Raw genomic sequence first — 19,284 nt, forward strand, 5'->3', positions numbered from 1 at the left:
GAGGTCCAGCCGCCTCACTTTCGGCGAGAGCACGGAGACGCTGCCAATCCGGAGTAGGCGCCTCGTCCCACCTAGGCTGAACTCCGTCTGTCGTAGGTCCGTCGTCGTCGGGCGTCGACGCCTTCGCGCTACCAGCCTCCAAGCACTCCTTCAACCAGCGATAAGCGGCGGTACGCGCCGCGGCCCGTACGCCTCGACGATCAACTACCGGTGAACTGTCACCAGGGCGTGAAAGTCTTCCGTCTTCTCCTCCAGCATCAGTTTCGACGGCGGGCAACAGGATGTTGTCACAGACGTCGTCCTCACCTCGATCCTACACGCGTCGGGGAGTCTCACGGCGCTCGTTCAGCTTCTCCGACGGCGACGACCTTCCTAGGGTAGTAATAGTCGTACGCACAGTATTTACTACGGGCGTCTTGAAGTCTCGGTTGGCCCGCTTGGCCTCCTCGGTCGTCTCCAACGTCTTCCGGAACCAGACTTGCCAGTGCTCCGGCGATGCAAGCTTTCCAGGGAAGGCACGGCGAGTTAGCTCCAAGATCTCGGGCGAGATGCCCAACAACCGGGACAACTCCGCTATCGAAGGGTCCCTTACGGCCTCAGTGTTTAGTCGCACACGCTCCAATACAACGGCTTCGTCCAACGGGTACAAACGGTCTTCTAACGCCTTGTCATATTCTTCACTTTCCGTATTAACTTTCGTACCAGCCAAAACCGTAGCCTCTTGGCCGGGCTCACACTCCTTCATGGCGTCCAGTTCCGCATCCGTGAAGATACAGCCAGTTTCAGTTTGCTCGATCTCCTTGCTCGGTTTGGCATCCTCGTCCGTGTCAGCCTCCTTGTTCCTGTACGTCATAGCGGCGCTAGGTCCATCAACACTGCTTACCCCTTCCGCACGCATCCTTCGTTCCGGCCGCGTCTTCTGCCCCACAGGCAGAGTCTCCACAGAAACCGTGACGCCGTCGACAGCGAAGGTAGTTCCCACCGTAGAGGCCACCTTGGATAGATCCACGGCTACCTTCTCACACCGTTCCGGAGCGTCGTTCACGCGAACAAGGTTTCCCTCTTCTTCCGTGCCTACGATTCGGATACCCCTCTTTTTCTTCGACTTTTTCTCCTTTTTCTTCGTCATCTTCTTTTTCTGCACCACAACAGCCACCGCAGTGTCCTCTCTCCCCGTCACTGCTACCTCTTCATCCAACGTCCACTGTAACGGCCTTATGTCCTCCATCCTTCACTCGGCCGCCACTCGAGTCATCCACTTGACCTGAGGAAGGAGTGACTCGTTCTTTCCCCTCCCTCACGCTCCCGTCATTGACGAGACGCTTCGGCCGTCGACGCCTTCAGAGTCGTGGCCAATCCCTTCAGAGTAGCGATCTCGGGACACTGAGAGACACTATGACCGATCTGGTGGCAGTAGAAACACCGCATCGTCGAGTTTCCTCCTCCGTTTCCACCGCTAGGCGGGCCACGGGTCTCATTATACGGCATCTCACACTCAGCCACAATATGACCGTACTGGGTACACCGTCGGCAAGTCATCGTTTGGCGCGAACACGTCACGCGAGGGTGACCCTTGTAGTCGCATCGGCCACAGACAGGTTCTCCTTCTTGCGTGTGGGAATCCTCCGCCATCTTGATGCCTCGACGGGCACGATTACCTCCGAACGGACCAGCTCCACCAGCGGGAGGGAACTGCCCGTGGCCGCCGGAGCTCGGCACCACCGCCGATACAGTAGGCACCGCAGCCGGCGGCACGGACTGCAAATCTTCCATCACCTGGTGTTGCCATTCCAGCTGCTGCAACAGGAAGTCGTCCAGCTTCTGGGTTAGAGCGTTCACAGTCGCCGTGTGACTATCAGGCTTCGCCCGCGACTCGTCAGGAAATTCGTCGTCTTCCTCCACAGGACGATGCATGTCCTTAAACATTAGCCACTCGCACGCCTCCGGAATATCTCGAGCCGGGCTTGAATCTTCGCTTACGTGTGGCTGCACACGTTGGATGTGGAGTCGACTAGGAAGTGCAGAGCGATGGCAGCCAGCATCCTCTTGTTCTTCAGGCCACGACGGAACAACTGATACCGCATCTGAGGGTTCGGATAGTCGAGGGAGTCGCACAGATCGGTGACTCGGTCTCCCCATTCCTCCACTGACTCGCCACGTTCACGCTTAGTGGAGTACAGTCTCTCCCAGAGCTCGTCGGCCGTCCTGCTGAGGAACCGGTTGTGGAAACGCACCTTCAGCGTCGCGAACGACTTGATGCTGGAGTTGCTCCACCACCTTTCGGCCTCACGTCCCTTCAGCTCCTGCCGGAAAACCAACAGCCGCTCTCTGTCGGACAACCGGTCAGTGTGGTCCTCGAACAGCTCCAAGAAGTCGCGCGTCTTCTCCACCATAGCCGTGTCCGAGTAGAGCATCGGTAGCACCTTTATCACAGTCGACATCTTCGTGATTCAGTCTTCACGCCTCGGCAGGCGGGACGGCCCAGGCAGGACCCGGACCGGCGGTCGGACACCAGCACGCGGAGGGGCCTGCGGACCTCGCGGCACCACTGCCGAACGCGGCGGAACGCCCGGGGCGCTCCCTACTTGTCCCGTCCAAGCAGGGCGCGGACCAGTCCGACGCACTCCAGGCGGAGCAGGATGCGTCCGGGTCGCAGCGATACTCGGACCTCCCGTAGCAGCAGTAGCCGTCCGAGCAGTACCCGTCCCAGGCACTTCGGGTCCCGTGGTCTTGTAGGGGCCACCGGATTGGCAGCGACCGTCTTCCTTTTTTAAGCGACAGGTGGAGCCTCGTAAGGCTGCTGGGGCACGGATGCCGTGTACGCGAACACCGTGTTGTCCGAGGGTGCGAATCCCTTGGACGTCCAGCTCCAGTCAAACGCCGTCCGGCCCCAGCGGCGCTCCTCGGTTCCAAAGTACTGCTGAATGAATCCTCTGGGGCTCTTCTTCTTGGCCGGTTCCCAATTCTCGACGAAAGGCTCGTCCTCCTCGTACTGGCCGAACACTTCCCAGCTGCCGTGCTCATAGGCAAGTTGGTAGTCGTCCCCAAGAGGAACGTCCTCCTCCACCAGGGGTACCTCGTCCGGGCCCGGCGACACCGCCTCCGTACCGGGCGCCGGCTCCGTTTTCACCTTTTCTTCTACCTTGACCGCGTCTTTGACGCCATCCGTCACCTCCAACCGGCCTTCTCCAGCCGCCCGTAGCTCGTCGCGCGTGCTCTTACGTAGAGCGTCCCGATCAGCAGCGGGTGTCACTCCTACAGGAGCCTTCGCTTCATCATCATCATCTTTAACATCCTCCGTCTGAAAGTCTCCCTGACTCTGTCCTTCTTCAGCCGCCTCTCTGGCAGCGGACTGCCTCAGGTCCTCTTCATAGTCGTCTTCCACGTATACCGACATGACACTCTTCTCCAATGCTTCCCTCGTCAAACTCTTGTTCCCAATACTACCTTATGAGCCCCTGGGCTCGATACCAGGAATTCCGCGCCGAATAAACTCCAAACTTCACACTCCCTTATGCGCCCCTGGGCTCTATACAAGGAATTCCGCGCCAAAAATCACACTCCAGTCCCTATGCGTCCGGGCTCGATACCAGACCTCCTTGCACTACGGGATCACACTCCACGACGTCTCCGACGGTTCTTCTTCACAACCAAGACCAGTACCCTGCTTCTCCACCACGTGTCGCGAGCCGTCCTTGGATGGGACGGTCGACGCTGTATAGAAGTAGAACGGTACGGTGATATAAACAGAAGCAACAAGCTAAAGACAAATGTCAACACAAATTTTTTTCTGCTTGTTGTCTCCAAGGAAAATTCACGACCGACCTCTTACATTCTTCCTTGCGACCTGCACTTCGCCCTCCACGGTCCTCGTTCCCGCCGTCAGGCACCGTTTCGCAATCATCGTCCACGATTTTGTACACCACGACAGCGAGGCGGTACCGCCCACCCCACCGCCTCACCGCGAGGATACACAGTCCTTCAGTAGCTCCGGTCCCCCATGACTTCCGTCCTCGTCATCAACGGGGACCGTACGCTCTAGCTGCGCTTGTCCTACGGAGACCGAGGCCGGCCCACAACTTCTCAGCGACTCGTCGTGGCCCTGCCTGCCTTCATCGAATGCGCGGCCCACACGAATCTAGTCGGCCGTCGAAAAGTGCGGAGGAGGGTAACGGAACTCACCGTGCCCAAGACAGTGGCCGCCAGAACCACTCGTGACAATTGTGAGTATAAAGTTACACGATGCGAGCCAATCAGTTCTTTCTGAAGTAAGTAGGGTGTATGTAGTGTATCAGTTCGTGGGGCAGTGAACTATTCGATCCTAGACTGGATTTTAGCAAAATACTTCAGTAGTAACTATTGGGGTTTTCATCCATTTTGGCAAAGCGGATGATCCGAGATCCACTATGTCGGATCCGATTTGCTGAGCGCCGTCGAAATAGATAGTAGGGGTAAGGTAAGAGTGCTATCTCGAGTCGGATATGTCGATGGGCACTTCGAATTAAAGGAGAAGTGCCAGAATTGCCGTCTTTGGACGGCATAAGTGATCTGCCCAAACTCATTTGCTAGAACACTTCCAGTCTAACCGCCATAGGAGAATTATAGCACCCTTTTACTCGGCAATCGCGCTACAGTATGCATACGTTTCGTGTTTTCCTCTTACTCAATAAGTAAAACTGAGTTGTGGGTGGTAAGGTCGTCTGGAGATGACGTCGCCCTCATCATTAAGACCTTAAGTAGGGTCACATATAGCTAATTCAAGTCTTATTACCCTACACCCTGCCCAATTTATTTAAATCTGGCCCCGAGATAACACAGCAAATCGGGCGGCAAAATTGATGAAAACCACAATATTTGTTGTTATCAAATAGCAGTAGCGGTCTGGAGATTGACTCCCATCCATGTCCACAACATGATACATTCATTTACTTCTTACATCTGACTCTTGCTAGACGACTGTACGCTGTGATCGCTACGGAATCCGTCCTGGATTTCCGCAATAGTCATGTCGGACGTCTCCGGCACCATAAAGTAGATGAAGACAATGGAGAGTACCGTCGTACCCAGAAACGGCATGAAGCTGTAGTTCGTGATAGCTTCTTCAACGTACGGGAAGCCGATGCCCACAATGAGCGAGCAGATCCACTTCATGGTGAGACAGATACCAACCGCAGCACCTCGAGCGGAATCTGCGAAGAGCTCAGCCACAATCGGCCAGAGCAACGGGCCGATGCTCAAGTCGTAGCCCACCACAAAGACGCCAAGGAAGACAATCGAGAGCCAACCCACACTGTAAACCAGCGAGACCGTCATGCCGATACAGCACAGAACCATCACGAAGATACCCGACATCAACATGGTACGTTTCCGCATGATCTTCGTCAAGGCCGCAGCAATCGGCACGGGGACAACGTTCAAGATGTCGATGATCATAAGTCCAGCACGGGAGTCCGAAATACCGGCATCTTTGAGGATAGACGACGAATAGAAGAACACAGCGTTGATACCCACCAACTGGTTGATGCAGGTCAGTCCTAGCGCGATGACAAGCGGCTTACGGAGCTTTTTATTGGTCAAGATTGTCCAGTTCGTCTCGGTGTGGACTTTATCCGAGACGCCACTCAACGTCGAAGGGAGCTTGGATCTTCGGTCGTTCGCTTGGATCCAACCCATCATGACGTTGACGTTCTGTGTTCCATACAGACGCGCCAGTTCCTTTTCGGCTTCTTCGTCTTTCCCGTTCGCAACGAGCCACACGGGACTCTCGACCATGAAGAAGAACGACAGGGCTACGAAACCGGCAGCGAAAAGAATCGGCATCGCAGCGATCCAGCGGAAACCGGACGTCGTATTCCAGTACCAGAACGTCGTGGCTACTCCGGAGATACCTAACGTTGCAGCTAAGTGTGTGTTTGTGCCCAAGGCGTGGCGGTTGTGAGGCGTAGAGATCTCGTTAAGGAACGTGTTGACGACAGCCATAGCTACACCGTTCGCTACACCCGTCACAAAGCGACCCACGGCGAACCACGTCGGGTTATTGGCCACGACCTGGATCACAGATCCTAACACCATAAGGATTGCATTGAAGCGAAGAGTAGTGCGACGACCAAACTTGTTGGACGGAAAACCGGACAGTAGACTACCGAACATACCGCCCACAATCCACGCGTTGACCAAGAGCGTCCAGGTCGTGTGTGTGTGACCAGGGAACATAAGGCAAGTGCCTTCTTCCACTGGTCGAGCTTTGCATTCCTCCGTGTTGCTGAAGGTGCTGAGGTTGACTTGGGAGTTGGACCAACCGTAGTGGAAGGCCTCGAGCATGGCGATCCCAACGGACGAATACACGATCCACGTTGGCTTAAGTGAGCGATCCTCGATGCTGAGCATGGGCTCATCGTGGACGTAGACAGGTGGCGTCTGGACGACTGTGTATCCGTTGCGAGGCGATTCGTGCGGCGCCATAAGAGGTTCGAGTTGGGGGCTTGTCAAGGCTTGGGCAAATTCAAAAGTGACTGCTGTGAGCTGGCCATCGGTCACAAATGAGAACATGTACGTGTAGGATGCACCATCGGGAGCGGAAATGCATGCATGCCGATACACTCGGCAAAGAGGGTGACGTCTCAAATCCCCCTGACAGATCCTTCCATTCTAGTGTGCGCTACATGTATTAATCGTTGCCAGGCGATCGTGAGCGATTGCCTACATCTCTTACGGCGTCCACCATGGACTCCACCCTGCAACCACACATCAACCAACTTCAACTTCAGAAATGGTCGACCGGCTCAGGTGCAGCGTTTCGGCTCGGTGCCTGGCTCAGCGGGGATACTTAGTGACACCTAATGTACCGTACTGGAATGATTTGTCCATTGAGTAGAACGCGACAATTGGATATGAGGATGCTGCACGTACCCATCTCCTGCCTCATTGACCGAAAAGGACGAATTTCCACGTACATGTACCATACAATATTCGAGCAATAATTTTATTGCAGCCAAGAAAAAAAGCAAGCTGTACGCTCTCATTTTTAAGTACAACCGTACAGAAACGTATGGTCAAATACTCTTCTCTGCCAAGGAATCCTGATTGCCTGGACGTTTTTCTGAGCCAGCTTAGCTCACAATTAGAACTGGTGTAGCCTTGAGATTAAGTCAATTCCGGCTGTCCCTTATTGATTCGCGGGCCAGTGTATATTGTTGACACTTGGAAATCAGTAAAAGAAATCTCGTCAGCAAATTCATACCGTTGTTAATTTCGCGTTATAACTGGTTTGGCTTTATTTAATCCGTCAACATTGTGCCGAATTTATCGAGGGCGAATGATGCACGCGTTAAAATCAGTCTCCGAGACGTATAGCTGTCAAACACGATGCGGGACTTGCAATCCCTGAGGCCCCCGTGCAAACCACGCCAAGATACTCACCCTTTTTAATCTGGAGAATGCATATAAACGACGAGCTGGTGAGGTGACTCAAGTAGGTACCATCGCAACTTGAATAGGCTGCAGCCGTTGCCGCAGACTATATAACAACGCCGCTCTTCTCCAGCGAAATCGTCCCCACACTGTTACTTCGGCCTGGCACATGGTTCACCAGTACAGCGATTGTGTACAAACCTGGAATGAGAACCTTGATCGAGGTTTTCCCGGAGCCCAGCACAAAATTCTTACAATCAAAAGGCTTCCACTGGAGCTTCATCGAGCTCCAAGCTACGCTTTCTGCGCGCAAAAAAACACGTTTGTCTTGGCCACCTCGGCCACGAAATTTTTCCAGCTCTTCCTGTTGATCTTTCAATTTCGACGCTAAAATGTCGATCTGCTCCACTGCAACCTGCTGTAGCTTGAATACGTAGCTGATTTCTCGAGCAGACTGAAGCAGACGAAGCCTGATACTTAACTCAAGCTGAAGTTGGCCATCACTGAGCGAAACTAGCTTGCGTTGCGCTTCGTCACTGTTGTCCTCCGAGCAGTCCAAGCACTGCTGGAAACACTAACAATGCAAGTACAAATTACTAAAATTGAATAGTACAATAAGCAGCGGCAACCGCACCGATGCGTAGTCTACCGCTGACGCATCCACGAATATGTTCGCAGCAGTCACATAGTCCTCTTTGCTCAGAAGTCCGGATTGCCTGGCGGGAAGCAAAATAAACATCGTTTTATTAGCTGTTATGCGCTTCATTTTACGTGTAGTTAGGCACACATCCAGCTAACCATTGTTTTTTGCTGGTGCGATCTTCAAGCCAAAGGTTCAGCTTTTCATTCTCGAGAGAGATCCGATAGCGAAAACTAACGTTGGAGCAGGTAGGAAACGTCGTTACTCCTTCAACGTCAGAGCTAACTCCCTTGGCCATGGCGAAATTTTGTTGAGGGAAAATTTGATTGTGATAGGTTAACGTCTGCTCCGGAGGATGTCATAAAGTGTCAAAGTGATTTCTTTGAATACCGAAAGATGAGTAAATTTCATGGAAAAATCATTTTTCAATAAGCCTCATCCTGCGATTGACAGAGGCTGAACCTAAGCTACTTAAAGTCTCATTCCTGAATTGACGTCATGGCATTCAAAGACGATATTAAGCTCGAGGGGGTCACGACGTTTTCTTCACTTGTTGGTGGAGCCTTCCGCTATTCAATATTTCTAGAAAACGGAAAACTGAGCATCTGGCTGGAGTCCAAGACATCCAGAAAGCAATGGTAAGTAGGACGGAAGAATCTCTACCAAACAATGGAGCTAACAAACAGTATCGCACTGCTGGAACGGTAAGGCAAACTGGATATTTAAGCAAAGAAGAGTATGTGACTCCTGCAAACACATTCGTGGATGCGTCAGCGGCGGACTACGCTTCGGTAGGATTACATTGTAGATGTACCCTACATGTACACGGTTGTGTCGGGCTTACCATTGTTATAAAATGATAGTATTTCCAGCAATGTTTGGACAGCCCACAAGACAACGATCAAGAACTACATCGCAACCTGGAATCTTGGACCGATAACGGACGTCGGCTTACATTTCACGTCAAGTTTCGACTTTTTAAATCCGCTCGAAGCGCCAGCTACACCTTTAAGTTACAGCCTGCTGCAATGGAGAGGATTGACATCTTGGAGTCGAGGATGAGGGACCAAGCAGAGGAGATTGAGAAGTTACGCAGCCGAATAGATCAAACCGAACACATATATTTTTGTATGTCGAAAGCGCGACCTGGGCGTCGTCGACGATTCGATGGAAGCCCCTGAATTCTGAGAATTTTAAGCTGAATGCTGAAACTTCGTCGATCGTCGTTCGAATTCCGGTATGTACGTGATTGCGGTGCTTGTCAACCATTGGCCAGCTCGGAATAGTTCTTCAGGCACGATTTCGTTGCTGATGAATGATGTCGAGATTCAACGCGCGGAAACAGGTTCTGCCCGCTGTAATGACAGCAGCGTCAAAGATAAGAATGTTAGTCATCGGACCAGTACGTCACTTGTGTGCGCTCAATGAGAGTGAGAGGATTTCTGTTTCGTTCTCAAACACCAATTCCGTTTGCGACACTGCATCATATTTGACAGCAGTTCGCATGGGGCCTTAGCGGACTTAATGGCGCTTGAAATGTTGCTAGCAACGACGCGTTTAATATTCGATTGCATTTTGATTGTGTTGTAAACTGTTAATCTGCTCGTCGCCACATACAAGAACACGTATACTGTTGTTTTATTTTAAAATCAAAATACCGATAGTCGCAGTAGTGGTAGTGCGGGTTGTGTCGTCGTGTTGAGGTTGGAAAAAATTGTGACCAACTCGTTTTATCGATAAAGGACATACCAGCACGGAGCGCCTCTAAGAAACGATTGAAGCACCTTAGGTCCGTACTACGTGACCACAGCACTACCAGGAATATAGACTTTTCAGGCAACATGCATAATTTACCGTCATTCGACTTACTTCAGTGTCATTACGTCGAGACCCGGCTTGAAGCGCTTCTGAATTTGGAAGCTGATAAGATGTTTGATATTATCCAGAAAAATCACGCGTCAATTCACTTTTTTTGCGCTGCACCAGTTCCCAAGTTGCCAGTTTTATCTAATTCACAAATGAAGTCACACCATTTTAATTTTAGGCTACGGTGTTTGGTAATTTGAGTGTTCTGACGCTTGAAGGGTACGCTTTATTCAGAGGAGAAACACTGCCCAAACAACGACTACATCATTCACAGCACCATATCCCCCCATTTAAGCTGTTCTACAGTGAAAAATGTTGCGGAGGGCTTCTTTTTCTTGAAGCGAGTCGAAGGGCATGGCTCATAGTGCTTCAAGAAAAGAAGCCCTCGTCGAAGTAACGTAAGCATTTGACCAGGTTTGCAGCTTGCTTAAAATATGATGGGCAGAAATGCAAGTCGTGGGATAAGCTGCTTTTTTCATGCAAATTGCCAAATACCGTTGAATAAAATTAAAAATGGTGTGACCTTGAATTAGATCACACAAGAACCGGCCATTTGCGTCCGTTTGACCGCGTCGATTCGAAAGTTCGAGTAGACTTGACGGAAATGGTGTGCATGTACAGTATCAGTATTCTGTACATGTAACAGAAATTTTACAGTTCTCCAGTAAAGAATCTTTACTAAACAGCTGTAAACCTTTTTTTAAAGCGTCCCGAACGATTCACGTTGAAGAATGCTGTTGCTGATGCTTAATCAAAGTTTAAGATACCGAGCTGGTAATAGTGGCCGACATAAAACTACTGAGCCCTCCCTACTTACAAACATGTCGCGCCGAACAGCGGTACAAGCAGTTGGTCGATCAAGCTGTTCAGTAGCGAACGCACGAGCTTGTCCAAGACCTTCGTGAACGTATTGTACGCAACCTTCTTCTTGTTTAGCTTCTCAGCGGAGAAGTCCAGGAGTCCATTGATGATATTTGAGATGAATGCGCCAGTGTCGGCGAATTTGAGGTCGATGTTCGTGATCGAGTCCCAGTCCAGATTGAGCGAGGTCAGCGACGCGTCCTTGAAGTGGCGTGGGACAGTGTTTAGAACGCTGGTGAGATCTCCTCCAAGCGCAGCCACAAGAATGGACGTGATCGTCATGTTGGAGCACACAGACGCTGGAACACCTGAAGCACATTGGTACAAATCCGCTTCAGCTCCCACTACAACGGTAGGCTTGTTGAGTCCCAGAGCGACATCCACAGTGACAGTCGTCGACGGACAACTGCTTTGGTGCAGCAGGCTCGTCCAGCAGATTTGGTACCATTTCTTGTCGAGCTGCGTGAACTCGACTGAGAACCTGCCGCTCACTGAGAGCTCACCTTTGAAGTCTGCTCCCAGGTCAAGGGAGTTGGAGCCTGTAACGCTGGCGGTCTTGGGCGCGATGGTCGTTAGACCGGACACATTGAGCCGTTCGAAAGAAGGTGTGGCTTTGAAATTGAGGCCCAGAACTTTTAAGTCGATGCCTTCCAGTGTTTGGTTAGTGACGACATATGGGTCGGTGATGTACATGGGCAGCAGCGCCGGAACGAGGCCCAGCACGTTGTTGAGCCCGACGAAATCGGCCGTGGCAGTCTGAAAGTCCGCGAGCACGCACGTGTCCTCGACGGTAGCGGCATTGGACGATCCGAAGGCAGTGGCTGCAATCGCGGCAGCAAAGGCGAAGAACTTGGCCATATTCAAATACAAAGGGTGTGCTTGAGAAGGCAAAATGAAAAGTGATTGAGTGAAAGCGAAGGCAGTGGAGGTCGCAGAGAGTTGCAGTCTGCAGCTCTTTGCCCATGCAGACTGCACCGGTAAGTGGAGGTGCCAACCACTATCCAAGCAGTAAAACCGGGTCAATGTGTTGCATGTATCTTCGCCAGCATTCAAGTAATCCTCGTTTTGTTATAAAGTATGATACTACGTAGAATTGGTGGGACCTTGTTTCACGCTTACCAAGATGGCTTGACAAGCTTTGTTTTAATTACTGTAAATGTAAAGCTGTGATGATCCACTGTAGCAACAAGCGCCCGTTGGAATGGATCCATTGGGCCACTTTCGTGACTGCTGTGTGCTGGTGTCAGGTACTGAGAAACGGATTCACGTCACCCGGTCTGATCGGATGTATCCTCGAGCGACATGGTACCGGTACATGTACCGGTACTGGTACACTTGCCGGTACTGTAATGTAGCCAATTGTTGAACAGAATAATTTGCGCTTGTGTGGACCACCTCACACGTAGATAGTCGGGCCTTACAAATTTCAAGTGCAAGTGCCTTATAAATTGGAGTTTTTTCTTTCGCTTTGACAGGCCACGTTTTAAAGGCGGAAATTAGGTTTTAGAGCTAAACGGTACAGTCGGACGTGATCCATCACGATAGGTGTTGGACTCGAGACTCGGTCTAGCAAGTTTACTGAGCTGGCGTTTCCGCATTGCCGTGTACCTGCTGAGACCATACGGCTCGTGACAGAAACACCGGGTGTGAAGGTTCTGCTGTTTTTATACTAGGTGCTCAAATCTCAGAATTCAACGGCTTGCGCTCCCTTAATCTCGAATTTGGTTCAGCCTTCCTCCTCGACCCTGCGACTCAGCGCTCCGAGCAACTCTGTGTCTGGATCTCGAGCAACCACAGTTTTACTTCCCGGGGTAGCCTTTCTTCCGTTATAGCGCCGCTCAGTGAGGTTCAGACCCCGCGCGCTCTCTCCTTTCCGCTCGTTTTACCCTGCTTTTCAAGTTCTTCATTTTCTTCTTTGCGTTTCGCCTACATCTTTGTGTTGCACTTACCTAGCAGTTCAGCTTAATTTACCTGCTGCTCCGTCATTTACTACCTGTTTCTTCGAAAAATAAATCGCTGGAATTCGGCTTCATTTGACCAAAGCTAGCCTCTAAACCCGGATAGTAGTAGTAGCGGTATTGTACTATCGAGACTAATTATGCTGAAGCTAGTATCGAAAGCTAGGTATTTGAAAATAGTACCCTAAAATTATCATAGTACTATGCAGATACTTTCATGTATTACTATTACTCATATTAAATTCAGTACTACAAGGTATTATTACAAGTATGACTGCTACTAATAGCAATCGGTATTGTACAGTACACATCCTAGCATCTCTGTAAAAGTATAAAGCAAGGGGAATTGTGTTTTCCACACCAAAGACTTGTACCGGTATACCGCAGCTGTTTCGGTATACACTGCTCCTTGCATTGTTAGAGCAGCAAGCAGTAAAGAAATATCCGCCCCTTTTCGGATAGAGCTGATGGTCATTGCATAAGCTCTCATTAATGCAGCTGTTCGTTTGACCCCCAAGGATTGTGGGACTCCTCCCTTCTGGTACACGTTTTTGAAAATTGTTTGCTTAAAAAACGAACGGTATGATTTGAACCACATTAAGGATGTAGTAATACTTCTGAAGTACTCATAAAATGAGGGTCAAGCCTACTTTTTGAATTTCAGACTTTGTTTCGATAATACATTCGATTTTATTGCTATTTACAGAAGTAATTTTACTTTCATTCAAGTTTTTTCGCTTAAGTCAGTGTGAAACACGGCATTAAGTGTTATTACATTCACACTGCATTTACTCATTTGGAAAGTTTCTTTTTTTGGATTGTCCCTGTCTCGTTTTTTTGTCTTCGATACTACATCGACAATGAGCTTCGTACTCAAATACCTCTTCCTCACATCCAAAACATGGTACTCAATTGCGTAGCCGACGCCCCTTTAGTCTTAGACGCAGCGACGAAACTGGTAGTACTTGTTGCAGAAGTAGCAGCTGCAGAAGCGCTTTCCAAGGGGGCGTCGCCTGAGCCGATGGACGGCAGCCCACCGCCGAAAGACCCGCATAAGTCACCACCACCGAAGCCAGAGCCACCAAAGCCTCCTCCGATCACGGAGCCCCCTCCTCGGCGACCGCCACCCATACCGTGGCCACCTCCAAGGTGACCGCCGAATAAACCGCTGCCCGCGAGACTGAAACCCTCATCAGAGCCAACGTCGTGCATACCTCTGTGGCCAGAGTCGTGACGTCCACGACTGCCGCCCCCGTGCATGGAGCCCGCAGGTCGATTTCCTACGGTGATGCCTTCACGTTGGAGACCACCGAAACTGCCTTGCGCCTCGACGTCGCCTGGGGTAAATTTTAAACCAGAACTGAGTGTGTTGAAGTCGGTATGAGTGACGGTGGAGTCCGTCTCGGCCGAATCCGCAGAGCGCAGCAGTCGCAGGGCGTCTACCGTCGACGACATAGATACAAGAGCGATTGTCGTAACAAGGATTGAAAGCACCTTCATTTCGAGTTGGAAGCTGCTGGTTGGAAAGTGTTGAGGAGGAGGTCAGTTGGAAAGTGAGGAGCTAATTAATGACAGATCGGTGACCAAAACGGCGTGAGTCGAAGTAGCGTCTCTACAATAGAGGCGACCGCGTGCGAATCATATCATATCAGTTCTCGTTCTCGACGGCCAGATGTAGTGTGCACCGCCCACGCTATTGACGATGTTAGCCACAGCAGCTTAACATGCTGGCGATCCGCGGAAGTCACCCGCGGCGATAGCAGTTAGTTTGGTTGTACTTTTGAGAACTTAGCACGACAGAGTGTAAAGTTTGTTGAGGACGAGATCTGTCAAGCACTACCAGCAGGTGCGACTCACCTTCGCGTGCCGTAACAGTCGTACGTCAAACTGCTGTAGTGCGGCATGTATCGCACTATGTGGCTGCTATGGATGTTGAAACCGACGGAAGACGTCAAAAGCAATAGCATTCCCCGTGTGTGTCAATACTTAAGTATTAGTTTCGGCCAGTCTCTCAAAAGGCGAAATGCCATTCGTGAACACGATTGGATCTTGCACCGACAGTATAAAATAAACACATCCCTATTATTTATATACCCTGATAATTATGTTCTAGATTTGATTATCAGAAGTGGGTAATATCAAAAGATAGGAAGGGTTGGTCACTACCGATACGACAATAACGTACTTCTTTTCTTAAATTGCATACTCCTTGATGCACAGTAATGAGAATCAATACATGAGCTGAGGAACGCAAGAAGTGCGTGATACTTGAAGTTCGTAAATTGTAGTCGGTCCACAGAACACGTATTAGGGAAGCTGATGGCTTCCTAGGATCCCTTGCTTGTATTGGTGCTGATTTCACAATGAGGTGTCTGGCTAACCTGACAGTGCTCTGTCCAAGCATGCTCTCAAGCTTCGTCCTCTAGAGGTCCTAGCTACTCTACCACCAGCTCGGCTTCGGAATCTTATCCTACACCCAGTGAGTGAGCCATGTGTTGTACATGAACCCACTACACCGCCCTTCCAAGACTTGGCTCACGAACATCGCTTGTCACCGTCTTGTTGTATACACTGTACTCTTTCATCACGTCATGGCAGCTACAGCATCCTGAAATGCACGGTTCCCTCTAGAAGCTGAGTAGTTCTTTACCATGACAGGTATGTCCTTGTAGAGGCTCGTCATAGACTCCCACGAGTCGTCAATAGGCTCCAAGCCCTTCCACGAGACGAGTATCTCGAATTCGTGCTTGCTAGTGTTCCATCTGTGCTCGAGGAGCGAGGCGACAGTAAGAATAATTCCCTGCGAGGCCACGTGCTCTCGAATTTCTTCTGTAACTTCAAAACTCTTGTCTGCGTGGAACTCCAATCTGGAACTGTGCACATCTTGTTCTGCGCCGGTAACCAGGTGTCGTACTCTGAAAGAGTTCTCCTCAGCTTTAACGACTTGGTATGGACCTATCCATGTCACCAGTAATTTGTCGCTGTGCTTCTGGTCCACTCGAGATCGTAACACGAAGTCTCCTTCATCGAAGTTTGGCTTCAATGTATGTTTAGGCTTCCGTTGGTTTCGCTTCGTCTGCTTCGAGCGAGCGTCGATCACCTTCTTATGCATAAGCTGAGCACTCTCTCGTAGAGCCTCTAACTTAGTTTCAATGTGATCTGGCAGCTCACCCAGATCCACCAGTCTCTTTTGATCTTCGTTCAGATAGAAAATGAGAGGCGACACCGCAGGAAGCACGCAGAACAGCTCCACGGGAGCGTGATTGCCCAACGAGGGCACGGGTGTATGGTTAAGGTTGGCTTGAAGAGCTGCAACAAAGTAAGTCCAGTCCTTGATGTCGACCTGATACTCCAGACACATTGCCCTTAGCACCTGGATGATGTCCTTGTTCAGTCTCTCAACAGATCCATTAATCCATGGCGAATACGCCAACGAAAACTTCTGGTTTGAGTTGAGCCGCTTGCTAACTTCACTCACAACCTCATTCTTGAAGTGCGACCCGTTATCGCTAATCCATAGCCCTGGAGCCCCGAATCTGCTATGCCAGTCCATTATGGCCTGTGCCGCCACCACACTGGTCGGTACGATGCACGGAACCAACTCACAGTAATGGGTAGCGTCGTCTTTCATCACGAGTAGATAAGCGTAGTTGCCGAACGACTTGCCCAAATGCAAGTAGTCCCAATGTAACGCTTCGTTCCTCTCATTGCTACGAAAGGTTTCTGCCCAAGGTCGATGCACGATCCTTCCCCCCTTCACATGGTGGCACATCAGGCACCCACGAAGGAAATTGTCCACTCGTTCACGTAGTTTAGCGATAGAGAAGCGTCGCTGCATGATTTCCATCAGAGAGTCACGACCACGATGCCCTTGTGATCCGCAGTGATCCACAACAAGCAGTCGCTGCACAATGCTCCTATCTTCGCTTGGTATCCAGATGCACTCATCCTTGGCCCATAGACCATCATTTCTTTGCGATATACCTCTTGGTCTTGCTGCCTCATGCTGCTTTTGACTTGCCAGTATAGCTGCAACGTCCGGCCACTCAAAGCTGTCATCGCTGAACGGGCGAATAGGTGGTGGTTTTGGCTGACACTCCCCACCTCTGTCTTCGCCTCGATCAGCATCCTTCGTTTCCTTATTGTCTGGTCGTGCACGTTTTTGCCGTATGCGCTTCATGGCTACATCGTTTGGGTGCAGGCACCCCGCCCAGCGCGATATCATATCCGCCCAAACGTTTTTCACTCCCTCAATATGCTCAATAGAAAACCGATACTCCATGAGCTTCATTGAACACCGCAATAGCTTGCCTCGCACATGTTTCTTGATTTCCTGCGCCGGCGCGAAGACGTGGATGAGATTCCTATGATCACAGTACATGCGGAACCCCTTCGGTCTCATCAACAGGTACGAGAGTTTGTCACACGCAGTGATAATTGGGTACGCTTCCTTCTCGATGACGCTCCAATTGCGTTGCGCGACAGTGAAAGTTCCTCCCATACACACTAACAGTTCATGTTCTTGTTCGTGAATAGGAATTTGTGCCTTCCAATCAATCACTTGAGTCACTATCACCGACCAACCAACGTCACTTGCATCTGTAACGAGGATAGTTTCAGCTTCCATCTTTGGAGATGCCAGCATCGCACTGCCGGCTAACGCATCTTTCAACTTGTCAAAAGCCTCCAACTCAGCTGCACTCAGCATGATCGGAATTCCACTCGCCACTCGCTTTGTTCGCTTGGACGTATGAGCCATGACAGAGTCAAATTTTTCTTGCAGCGGTCGCACTAGGCGGCCATAGTCAATGATCGACGTCCTCATCCAGTTAGTCGAGCAGATAAACTGCTGTAATTCACCGGCAGTTGACGGGTAAGGAAGTGCACGAAGAGCTCCAATCCTTTCTGGGTCATGCCTCACCCCGCTGCCGTCTATCAGTTTACCACACCACTTCACTTGTTTCTTGAATACGGACGACTTGGTAGCGCTGAGCTTGAATCCAAGCTCGTTCACTAGGCTGAAAAGCTCTGCAAGCTTGTCCAAGTACTCATCCAGAGTCTTTGCGTACAATAGCAGGTCATCAATCCACACTAATAAGTGATAGTAGAGCAGAGATGTGAAGCACCGCTCCATCGTCGCTTGAAAGTAAAGTGCAGCATCCGAACAACCTTGAGGTACTCGACGCGGTGTGTAAATCTTGCGGTGGGTCATATATGAAAGAATTTCTTGAGAAGATTCATCTAGAGGCAGTTGCCAATACCCCTTAATAAAGTCGAAAAGCCCAAAGAACAAACTCCCAGCCACTCGCTCAAGATCCACATCCAGGTTTGGCATCGTGCCAACGAGAGGCTCCACCTGCGCATTTGTCGGCTTGTAATCAGTCGTCTGTCGGAACTCGTTAGCTCCTCCAGCCTTCTTCACCGGCAGCGCTGGGCACGCCCACCTCGCATCAGGATTTTCATACACCCACCCAAGACTCTCCAATGTGTTGTTAAAGTCTTCGAGAAACCGTTGTAGTTCCGGCGGGTACTTCCTAGCCTTGGTTTTGTACGGTTTGGCCCCAGACTTCAACCGTATCTTCAGTGGAGGAACTTTCGCTGGCGGGTCATCGCCCAGATTGACGCGCCAAATATCGTACATATAGATCACAGTTCGAAGTCTGTCAACACGTTCACTCGGGAATCCTTCATCCGAAGCTCTCGCGATCATCGCTTCAACTGCCTCCTTGATCTCGTCGTCATCCTTCCTGCTCACGGCAGGGTCATCATCAATGTCATCGTCGTCCGATCCATCGGACCAGACCAGCAACTCTAGCTGCCTGTCAACGTCAATTCCTAACATGCTTAGTACATCGCGACCAAGCAGGAACTCATCTTGACCATCCACAATCAAACACTCCACCGGAGAGTGAATGTTAACTGGTCCAGCCGCTGTCCTCAGCGACAACTTCAAATATACAACCGTTTCCACCTTCAAAGTACGTCCACCAACCAGTTCACACAAAATTGGTTGCCGCAATTCCACAGTTTCAATCTCTTCTTTACTCAATTTGTCCACATCAGCTCGAGAAATGCACGACTTGAACGCTCCACTATCTGCGCAATATGGTAGCTCAAGAGAATCGTTCACTCGTACAGTCGGTTTTCCTTCAGGCAAGCACTGCTTAATTCGATGGAGGCGTGCGGTGCCTCCCTTGCTGGTTGGGTTGAGATCTGCGCTGGTTGTTGTTGGAGCTAGATGTGTTCGTCGTGCTCTCCACGCGGGGACAATCCCTCACTAAATGCCCTTCACCACAGTTGAAACAGCCACGCTGCTTGCTGCTGCGGCCACTTTGCTGTGTGGTACCTTGCTCTTCAACGCGGCGTCCTGACTGCCGTACTTGGCTGTTATCGGAGTGCTCCCTTGGCTTTGTTTTTTGCGAGGGGCAAACGAGTTGGCCTTGCTGTTTCTATCACTCTCGTGGTATTTCTGCTTGCGCTTTCCGCCGACACCAGCAACTCGTAGCGCCCGATCGATTTTCTCCTGGTCCGAGGCCTGCTCCATGATGA

The 19,284-nt window shown here is 50.6% G+C and overlaps 3 protein-coding genes across 3 annotated transcripts; all 3 read right to left on the reverse strand.

Annotated features, from left to right (window-relative positions):
* Nucleotides 1-1,876: 1,876 nt before the first annotated feature.
* PITG_04319 (uncharacterized protein) lies at nt 1,877-2,414 on the reverse strand (the record flags this gene model as incomplete). The annotated part of the gene is made up of 2 exons (XM_002905918.1): nt 1,877-1,917; nt 2,066-2,414. 2 exons carry the CDS (start codon nt 2,412-2,414, stop codon nt 1,877-1,879), a joined length of 390 nt encoding a protein of 129 aa, XP_002905964.1.
* A 2,518-nt stretch (nt 2,415-4,932) lies between these two features.
* On the reverse strand, nt 4,933-6,462 carry PITG_04320 (Major Facilitator Superfamily (MFS); the record flags this gene model as incomplete). The annotated part of the gene is made up of 3 exons (XM_002905919.1): nt 4,933-5,715; nt 5,758-6,372; nt 6,424-6,462. 3 exons carry the CDS (start codon nt 6,460-6,462, stop codon nt 4,933-4,935), a joined length of 1,437 nt encoding a protein of 478 aa, XP_002905965.1.
* A 4,134-nt stretch (nt 6,463-10,596) lies between these two features.
* Nucleotides 10,597-11,661, reverse strand: PITG_04321 (uncharacterized protein; the record flags this gene model as incomplete). Its single annotated transcript, XM_002905920.1, has 1 exon — nt 10,597-11,661. The coding sequence occupies one exon, from the start codon at nt 11,633-11,635 to the stop codon at nt 10,730-10,732; it is 906 nt and encodes a 301-aa protein (XP_002905966.1).
* Between the last annotated feature and the right edge of the window lie 7,623 nt (nt 11,662-19,284).

The sequence above is a fragment of the Phytophthora infestans genome, genomic scaffold (genome assembly GCF_000142945.1).
Source record: "Phytophthora infestans T30-4 supercont1.5 genomic scaffold, whole genome shotgun sequence".
NCBI lineage: Eukaryota > Oomycota > Peronosporomycetes > Peronosporales > Peronosporaceae > Phytophthora > Phytophthora infestans.